This window comes from Capsicum annuum, chromosome 12 (genome assembly GCF_002878395.1).
Source record: "Capsicum annuum cultivar UCD-10X-F1 chromosome 12, UCD10Xv1.1, whole genome shotgun sequence".
Lineage (NCBI taxonomy): Eukaryota > Viridiplantae > Streptophyta > Magnoliopsida > Solanales > Solanaceae > Capsicum > Capsicum annuum.
The window spans coordinates 2,711,036-2,720,946 of NC_061122.1; the positions used below are offsets into that span (position 1 = coordinate 2,711,036).

Below are 9,911 nucleotides of genomic sequence, written 5' to 3' on the forward strand. Positions count from 1 at the left end.
CCCCCCCCCCCCCCCCCCCACAAGTTTTGTGGTAAACCTGAACTTATAAGTAGGGCATTTATCATTTCCTTCAACGTTCAATTTTTCCTTTCCGCAATTTCATTAGATTGGGGTGAATATGGGGCCATAGTTTGATGGACGATTTCATTCTTTACACATATTTCGGCGAAGGGAGATTCATATTCTCCGTCTCTATCACTTCTTATCGTTTTTATCTTTTTATCTAACTCAGTTTCTACTTCAGTTTTGTATTGCCTAAACGCATCTATTGCTTCATCCTTACTATTTAGCAAGTAGACATACTATTTAGCAAGTAGACATAACAATATCTAGTGCAATCATCAATAAAAGTTATAAAATACTTTTTTCCACCACGTGATGGTGTTGACTTCATATCACAAATGTCAGTGTGTATTAAGTCTAAGGGATTGGAATTCCTTTCAACGGACTTATAAGGATGTTTTGCATACTTTGATTCCACACACGTTTGACACTTTGGTTTATTACACTCAAAGTTTGTCAAAATATCTAAGTTAATCAGTTTTCGTAACGTTTTGTAATTAACATGGCCTAAACTTTCATGCCACAAATTATAAGACTCAAGCAAGTAAGAAGAATTTGAACTTTTATTAATTTCAACATTCATTACATTCATCTTATAAAGGCCCTCGGTGAGATAGCCCTTTCCTACATACACTTTTCCTTTGCTAATTATAGTTTTTCCAGAAACGGTTACACATTTGAATCCGTTCTTGTCTAGAAGTGAAACAGAAATCAAGTTCCTACATAATTCCGGAACGTACAAGACATTGTTAAGTGTCAAGACCTTTCCTGAAGTCATTTTCAAGCCCACTTTTCATGTACCTTCTACCTTAGCCATAGCGGAGTTAGCCATGTAGATCATTTCTTCTACTTGAGCCGGAGCAAATGACGAAAACAACTCTTTGTTGGCACAAACATGGCGGGTGGCACCAGAATCCATCCACCACTCCCGAGGATTCCCCACCAAATTGCATTCTGAAAACATAGCACATAGATCATCACATTTATCTTAACTTGTTCCATTTCATTGTCTCGTTCCAATTTTATCGGATGTCCCCCAAGAGACTGGCCGTTTCTTTGTCTCATTGTGTTGTTAGGGTCGTTTGGTACAGGGGATGTGATAAACAACGATAATGGGATAAGCAAAAATGGTTCATGAAATTATTTTATCCCACCAGCTATATGGGATAGTAATTTCATCACTTTAGTACAAATGGTAGGATAAAATAATCTCAGAATTGAAATAGTCTCAGGTGCGTTTCGGATTCTCCAAAAAAATGTATTTTTGGAAAATCTGATGCTGGTGCAGTGTTGAAAACACATGAAAAAATAACAGAAGATCATATAGCAGAAAAAATTGTACCAATATTTCATTTATGTTCAGGTCTTATTTGATCACGAAATCTCCTTAACAATCACACACCTTTTTCATCCTTCTGTATACAAATCAAACTACTTTTTGTGATAGCTTTGTGTCTTCTGTACATCTATACATTTATACGATGGACAAGACGTTACGCAACATGCTTTGATGTGGTAAAGGTAATTCTTCAAATATTTTGGCCAAGAAAGCAGGCTGCATTTCCCTTTGGAACTTCTTCAATATATTGATGATTCGCGTCGCAGTTTCTTCAGTAGCCAAATTCTTCTCTGCCCATAAAACCTCAGCGAAAATTTTTATGATCATCGGTATATAAATTCCATCAGGGCCAATAACTTTCTGCTCTGACCTGAAACAACAAGGTACAATGGAAGCAATGCATAAGAAAAGTTGAAGTTTTGATAATCATTGATGACTTATTGCTATAGCCTACGAGTAATACTTACGTCTCCATCATGGAACAAAGCATTTCGTGACTGATTTTAGCCTCATCTTGATTACACTTTAGTGGTAAGTGCCTAATCCAGAACAGGATGGACTGCGACAAGAACGTTTATGATATGTCAATCAGTGGATAAATGACTAATAGATGTCATAAATTAGTGATGAGTGTTTGTTATGTGTTCTACCTCATAGTTGTAGATGCCTTCGCAGACGAACTGGTTTAACTTCCCACAGGTAGAAACAGCAGCCTCATAAGCCATGATGTTAACCGGGTTTTTGGCATCAGGATGCTCCATTACAGTTTTTAAACAATTGAATATTACTGCAAACGAGATTAGAAAGCTAAAAGTCAGTGCTTCCAGTGCAGAAAATAAACATCTTAAGCATATCGTAATGCAGAAAGCTACCTGTAATATGAGGCTTAAGAAAATCTGCTCCGAATTCAGCACAGATACCGATTACAGTAGCCATGATCTGACCAAACAAAGAACGTCAAGTTTGAATGATATACGAAAGACTTAATAGAGAAACAAGTAAACCAAAAATAGAACCTGTGGAACGTCTGGATTCTTATGAAAGAAAACTCTAGGCAGGAGAGGTATCCACTCCTCGTAGTACCTGATTTTAAATAATCAGAAGCGACCTTCAGCTAAGCTGATTTATCGTCATGATTAAAAAGACATTAAAAATCACATAAAAGACTTGCCTGAATACTTCTTCTCGACACTGCTGAGCAATATCACGGAAAAGTAGCACTACGATCTTTCTTTCTTCTGCTGTTCCATCATTACTCTATACAACAAGTACGTCGAATAAATGAAAAGGAAATGTGTAAGGTCAAAGAAACTACTTAAAACTCTATCAATATTTGGTAAATAATAGAAAAAACTTACCCACATAAGCGATACATAAGGCAAAAACTTGTCGAGAAGGGGCAAGAATGACGCCTTGTGTTTCTTTACCATAGTTCCAAGGCAAATGCCAATCTGGATTCAGGAAACAAAAAGAAACGCTCGAAGGTAAGTTTAAGATCATGTTAAAGTATATATGTTTGAGGTTGCGTTGAGATAAAACACTAACGTTTCTACATATAGTTAAGTGTTGCTCAGCTTCCAGCCCCCTTTGATGCCTGTATTCTTTAGCTGTTTTCTCTCTTTCTGTTTTGTGGTACGAGCTAGTCAAGAGAGCGTTTGATATGCCATCAACAAATTCTGCAGCTTGGTCTTTACTTAGAAGTAAACTCGAAATCTGTGAGTAAGTACTTTTCAGAGACAAATAAGCTCAAGGGAAAAATACATGGACTATACAAAGACGAAAGAGTTACTGACCTGAATGCTTTCGTTGAACGCCTCCAATAGTCTCACTTGAATTTGTACCTTTGACTCCTAAAGGGAAAGTACGTAGAACTTTATAAAAGGTCGTTGCAATATTGATTGAACTTCTGCTGCAATACTAGGCTATTACCTTGTTTAATGCGTTCAGCAAAGCTCGGATTATAGTGTCAGATATCGTTTGAACTGGGAACTTACCACAACCTATTACAGGACGCCCTTTCTTCGTAGCACATGCAGCTGAATTTATCAGTAAAGGCATTGCTACAAAAGGAATTTAGCAAACATCAGAAGTCCACTTCTTATTGCGTAAAAGGTATGATTAGAAGACACATGTAGAATTTTACCAGCAATGGCAGCCATTCTTACTTCTTCGCTGAATTTAAAGGTAACATTCGGAACTAAGGCACTAACAACCTGCATAAATCACAAGTTTGATAACATTCTTTGTGCTTCTTTGTAAGTGTTGTTAATTTTTTGTTTAGACAGACCTCATTAACCCACAAATGCAGCCCTTCCTTTAACTCGGCCGCAAAGCAGCATAGGATATGACAGGCCAAGGCTTTTGCTTCCAGAAGTCCACTTCTTATCGCGACCCTTTTATTCCCAGCAGTGACATAAGCCTCGCTACACAAAATATTGTATGTCAGCTCTACATCCAGACATAATACTAACACATATGACACGCATTTTATGTGAAATTTAGCATGAGAGTTACAAGAGGATCCAACCTTTCATCGTCAGAATCATCCGAAACACTCAAATAGTTCTTCAGCGTAGCAGATTTTAGCACAACAGGCATGGCAACACGCAGATAAGGAATGAAATCCGCCCCTAAGCATTTGCATAGTCTACCCCATGCCTGTGACCGAATCAGTGATGCAAAACGCATAATGCGTAAACTAGCCAATAAACGATAAAGAGAAGAAAAGAAAGTTGCAGAAAATCGAAAGTGTATCAACATACTTGTAACAAAAGGCACCTCATTGGATCTTCTTCCTCCATATGAGTTTCTTGCAGCGAAATGAGAGCACCAGCGATCTAAAAACAAAGTATTTCAATGCATACAGTCCTTCTAAAGGAGATCGAAAAATAGAAACTGTATTCACCTTTGCAACAAGATCACCGATTCCTAGATTTCCAACCGCCATTGTAATCATAGTAATGCATTCCAAGTATTTGGGAAGGAGCGTTCGACTTGTATCATCAGTAGCAGTTACCAAGATAACTATCAGGTAAGGCATTATAGAATCATATATGTATGCAGCGCCTTCCTACAGTGTCCCGAGCTAATGAAATTTAGAACACGAGAGATTTAAACCCCCCAAAAACCTCTTTTTGAAACCCGGAAAGCAAACTACCTGTGACTGAATAGCTAAAGAACCTAAAGTTGCCAGAGCTGCTTCATTCATCATTGTCATTCCACTCTGGAATATACAGCAAGTTACTGGTTGTTAATAAAAAACAGCAGATAATAATATGATAGCCGAGGTACAAGGAATCAACAGATAGTAACAAAAATCGAATGACAAGAAACTAAAAGGGCAATACTACGACTACTAATATGAACGGACAACAAAACAATGCACTGCTACCAACTATTCTTCTACACGTGACATGATATTACTCTTATACAGGTGAATGAACAAATATTGTTGTAGATTGGTAAAGGTGACATTACCTGTAGAACCAATTTACTCACTATATCGTGCAGGTAAGGCTTCAAAATTTCTGCACTGCAATTGTGACTGAATGCCAGCATTGTTGAAGTTGCACGTGCCTATTCAAACGAGAAAATATTAGTAGGCAACGACTGTACTTGATACATAACTGCTCAACTAGAGAATAAAGAGTCAATACATTGGTCATATGCCATTAACAAGATGCTATAACCTTGAAACATCAAGATAACATCAAGAATTCACCTGCAACCTGGGATTATCAAAATCACTCCACACTTTTATTAAAGCTGGAAGAACCTGCTGATGATATTGTTCTTGAAACTGCGGGCTCATATGCATTGATAGCTGACCAATTGCATGAATCGCTGCCCATCGCACTCGAGGGTGATTATCACAGATTAGCTTCACAATAGTCTCTACAAGGTGCTTCATATCCTTTGAGCTTACTACTATCACCTTTGAACATCCCTTCGATATAACCCCAATCGCGGTAACAACAGCATAACGAATTTGCCAATCTTCATGATCCAAGAAGGTGAAAATCGTCGGAGGCAAATTAGGCACAATTACGTTTCCCCCTAATGCAATCGCTAGCCTACCCAAACTCTCCTTACCATAACTACACATACTCAACTCCCCTTCATTTCCATCATCATTAACCGCGTTTCCCCAACTAGGGTCATCGCGAATATGCACCAACATATCAATCAACACACCAAGCAACTTAGTAACTTGTTCGTCCGGAACCATCTGCATCATCTCACATCCACTCTCCCTATCTTCAGCCACAGTAACAACAAACTCAACAGCAAGTTTCCTTATCTTTTCACCTAACGTCAAATCCCCAGCTAGCCTCACCATACACTCAATCGCAACACCAATTTCGACACTAAAATACGCGGCCTTTACACCAGCTAAAACAATCAAATCCTCAAGAAGACTACACACGAGATCCTCCACACCAATTGCCTTAGACAAATGAATCATCAAATTCCCTAAAAGCACATGAAACTTTGAATAATTCGTGGGGGTTGAATAATACAAGATCAATTTCACCGATGCCTTAGCAGCAGCAACCCCAACTCGACGATCATTCGTTACAGCAACCATAACATCCTTAAACCCCTCAATCAAACGATCAACATACGATACGTAAAGCTCAGGACATTTCGGTATCAATTCATCCCATAAAACAACCACTACTCTATTCCAAGAATCCACACCCAAGTAGTTCAACATAAAGCGAAACAACATATTCCATTCATCTTTCCGAAAAAGCAAACACGCTAAACACGATACACAAGAAGAACAAGCCTTGAATACTTCATCATCTTTCTCAAGCAAAATCCTGAAATTCAAACAATTCATTACCTCTTGTCGCGTATATAACGAAAGATTAGTCCAATGGCATGGTAAAATATCACGTAAAAGATCATAACAAAGAGCACACGCAGAAGATGATGACGATGGTGAAAATGCGAAATGTTCAATTGTCTTGACAATTTTCTGAACCAATGCATTTGGGGAGTTTTTGATAGTGAGATTGAGGTGATTCTTTGCAGATTTACGGACATTCTCATCGTCGTTATGGAGTAGATGTAGAAATTCGATAAGCGGGTCTGAGTCGGATTCGAGTACAGCAGCCATTGAAACAGAGCTTGTAAGAAAGAAAGGAAGTTAGTTTTCTTTTGGCGGGGGAATGGAAGTTTGAATATTTAAGGAGTATTTGACGGTTGTGATTGAGTTTTGGTTAAAGATTGGACGGCTAAGATTTTATGATGGATATTTCAGAGTCCCGTTTGCTTTTACTTATTGCCTTTTAGAAATGATAAAAGTTGATAATTACTAGCATTGAAATGAAATGAATTTAAATAGGGCATTATTGCAAATAATAATAAGAATAAAAATTAACCTTTCTACAATTAAATTAGAATATTGGAGGATAATGACAATAACAACACCATACCGAGTAAATTTCCATAAGTAGGTCTGGAGGATAGATTCTACGCAGACCTTACCACGATATGTTGTTTCCAAGAAACCTTGGCCCAAATGCACGATATTGAAGCATATAGTTGATTAATATACGGCGAAAGCGCTAGAGCTTCTCTGATGGGTTCAAAAATATATATGTTTACATATAAATAAATTATTAAGAATCTACTAAACTGTATTTTTTGAGTAGGGGGTCTATCGGAAACAGTCTCTCTACTTCTTTGGAGGTAGCGGTATGGATTGCGTACATCTTACCTTCTCCAGACCTCACTTTGTGGGAAAACACTGGATTTGTTGTTGTTGTTGTACTAAACTGTATTTTTTGGAATTCAAAATTCGGAAATTCAAAATTTCAGCTCCACTCTGTTAATACAAATGATGGGATAAAATAGTTTTTTGATTAGCTTATACCTCACATTAAACATTGAATACCGTTAAGTCTAGATTTTATACCGGGATTATTATATTTATCTCACGTACCAAAAGATTCTATATTGTTCAGACTCTTCAAAAATATAGTCAAGTTCGTGTAGAATCCTAAAAAAAAGCATATTTTTGAAGAATATAATCAAACATAAATGTGATAACATTTTTAGAAAATTCGAAAAAACTAGCTCAAGAAGGAAATTAAGAAAACGAACACTGAAATAACACAAATCCAGAAAGGAAGAAAATACTAAATTCCAGTATCTTGAAATTATGGTTGTCACATCATTATTCCCAAAATAATGAATTAATAAAGATTCTGACATCATTATTATTAATTTTTTTTTTACATAGACATCATTATTTGATACAGAAATTGTAATTGTACAATTATATTGTAGAACTTGATTGATTCATATTTTCACCTTACAAAACATTGAGAAGTAAAATTCATGTTCAAATACGATTAATAATTTTTGAATCTACTATTGGATCTTGAATCTTTGGATTAATTAAAAAAAAAGGCAAATAGATCTCACTTGTAAGATTACACTGAATATGTTGTTGTCGAGGTAAACAATGTATTGATCGATATAAAAAGAACCAAGTTAAAAAAGAATGGTAAATTGAACTATGTTGCTCGGACTCATAAAATACCACCAGATACGAACCAGATCCTCGTATATACTTGGAGAATCTGACACGAATACAGTAACATTTGAAGTGTCATAACAACATAGAAATGAACCATGAACAAGGAAGTACAAGATTTACTTATATGTTGCTCGGACTCATAAAATACCACCGGATACGAACCAAATCCTCCAAAAAAAGTATATCCTTGGAGAATCTGACACGAGTACAACAACATTTGAAGTGTCCGAACAGCATAGAAATGAACCATGAACAAGAAAGTACAAGATTTACTTACAGATGATGTGATAATTTGTAGATTAATTTGAACAAGATGAGTACTCAGATAAGAGTTCATCTAACAAATCAGTACCTAAATCTTCAAATATCAACACATTTTCTTCTTTAATTTTCATTTGCTTCCTTTTTCGTGATGTACTATTTCTCTTCTTGTGTCTATCTTTTATCGCTGCAGCGGGAGACAAAAGCAATCCATCTTTAAAGTCATTATTAAATTCCATATTTGTTAGCGATTCACGCACTTCTTCTACTGAGAAATTCAGGCAAGTTGAAGGACCTCTCATGCAAAACGCGGCTTGGTCATAAGTCAAAGCAGCTTCTTCAGCAGTATCAAATGTTCCGAGCCAAACCCTTCTTCCATTCCTTGTCGAATCCCTAATTTCAGCTGCATATTTTCCCCATGGCCTTTTTCGAACACCTATATAGTGTTTTTCCAATTCTTTAGCTATAATGGAATCTTGAGAAAATGATTCAACTTCAACTTTGATTGAGATTAGTTCTTCATGATCTTGAATCTTCAAATCCATCTATAAGTAGAGATCTTTATGTGTTGTCTTTTTGATATATGTACAATGTAGATATTTTTAGTATAAAGTATGGAGTAATGAGTGGAACAAACTATATATGTTTTCTATTGATGGTCCTTAATGGGAAACTGTTGGACTTTAAGGAAGAAATCTATTGAAATAGGAGGGACATTATTGGATAGTAAAATCGGTTAAGGTTGCGGTCTATAAAATATTTCACATTTACACAGGGTCCAGGAAAGAGCCAATTGTATCTCAAGGAGTGTGATGTAGACGGACTATGCCCTAAATCAAGCATCAGTGGCTTCGTCTACGTTTAAAACCCGTAATAAGTCACACAGAAACAATTTTATCATTGCTCAATGACTTCCCTTCACGAATTAAAACTCATTAATAATGTGAATAATTTTTTACACTATCGATATACATAACTTGAATTTTTACTACCCTAAGAAGAAAAACTGAAAATTTTAAATTCTGAATCCGCATTTAATTATTGAGCCTTTTGACAAGTTGGAATGCTGAGGCATGAGTATTAGATTTTTTAGGATCTTTTTAATTTTTTGTAGGGTTTAATTTAATTTGTCTATTATTGAGATTAGGAAAAAGGGTTTACAACTGATCCACTTGCTTTTAGTGCTAGCTCATTAAGAGATTAATTATTAAATGATTAATTAGAGAAAGAATAATTAATTTTTTTGATTAATATGACCTAGGCCTCCCCCACCACCATCACCTGCTCCCCTCCCCCAGGCTCCCTACCCTAAAATAAAGAGAAAAAAGTACACAACATGCAAATATTTGGATCATATTTTGCATTCTATATATGAATTAAAGTCTACATTTATTTTTGGAAGTCTAAATATTAAGAAAATAGTTTAACTTATATATATATTGGTTACAGAATTTTTTTTGCATTATCAGTTTATTTTTTAATTTGCTACGTTTGGGCTTGTTGCACGTTAACTATGTATGTTGTTGTTCAAGTTAATAAATCTTCTTATTATGAACTGTCGCAGTAATTATCTTTTAAGTATTTTGATCGATATTTTGATATATATATATATATATATAGTGGCGGATCCAGGATTTAAGGATCATGAATGCTTATATTAAAAAGCTGAAAATAATAAAAAATCGTCTCAACGAG

The 9,911-nt window shown here is 35.8% G+C and overlaps 2 protein-coding genes across 3 annotated transcripts; both read right to left on the minus strand.

The window, feature by feature from the left end:
* Positions 1–1,390: 1,390 nt before the first annotated feature.
* On the minus strand, positions 1,391–8,438 carry LOC124889258 (importin-5-like). Of its 2 annotated transcripts, none has more exons than XM_047400555.1 (19): positions 8,308–8,438; positions 5,124–6,228; positions 4,880–4,978; positions 4,560–4,625; positions 4,308–4,472; positions 4,165–4,239; positions 3,930–4,060; positions 3,690–3,825; positions 3,546–3,615; positions 3,332–3,462; positions 3,196–3,252; positions 2,948–3,115; positions 2,761–2,853; positions 2,574–2,659; positions 2,419–2,485; positions 2,275–2,341; positions 2,053–2,189; positions 1,870–1,961; positions 1,391–1,772 (listed from the first exon to the last, which is right to left on the minus strand). In XM_047400555.1, the coding sequence occupies exons 2-19, from the start codon at positions 6,132–6,134 to the stop codon at positions 1,538–1,540; spliced, it is 2,886 nt and encodes a 961-aa protein (XP_047256511.1). In that variant the 5' UTR covers positions 6,135–6,228; positions 8,308–8,438; the 3' UTR covers positions 1,391–1,537. The 2 variants fall into 2 exon arrangements, with proteins under 2 accessions (XP_047256511.1, XP_047256510.1); XM_047400554.1 differs by having other exon boundaries at positions 8,233–8,369.
* On the minus strand, positions 8,009–8,906 carry LOC107855542 (ethylene-responsive transcription factor 1B-like). Its single transcript, XM_016700563.2, has one exon. The coding sequence runs from the start codon at positions 8,759–8,761 to the stop codon at positions 8,255–8,257; it is 507 nt and encodes a 168-aa protein (XP_016556049.2). The 5' UTR covers positions 8,762–8,906; the 3' UTR covers positions 8,009–8,254.
* Between the last annotated feature and the right edge of the window lie 1,005 nt (positions 8,907–9,911).

What these genes read in the sequence shown, in the direction of transcription:
- LOC124889258 (XM_047400555.1), bottom strand. Translation starts at nt 6,134, where the DNA reads ATGTTGTTTCGCTTTATGTTGAACTACTTGGGTGTGGATTCTTGGAAT. An exon ending in TCGGTGATCTTGTTGCAAAG is followed by an intron (nt 4,240 to 4,307) that starts GTGAATACAGTT and finishes CTTTGTTTTTAG; the next exon opens with ATCGCTGGTGCTCTCATTTC. An exon ending in TGAGGTGCCTTTTGTTACAA is followed by an intron (nt 4,061 to 4,164) that starts GTATGTTGATAC and finishes ATTCGGTCACAG; the next exon opens with GCATGGGGTAGACTATGCAA.
- LOC107855542 (XM_016700563.2), bottom strand. Translation starts at nt 8,761, where the DNA reads ATGGATTTGAAGATTCAAGATCATGAAGAACTAATCTCAATCAAAGTT.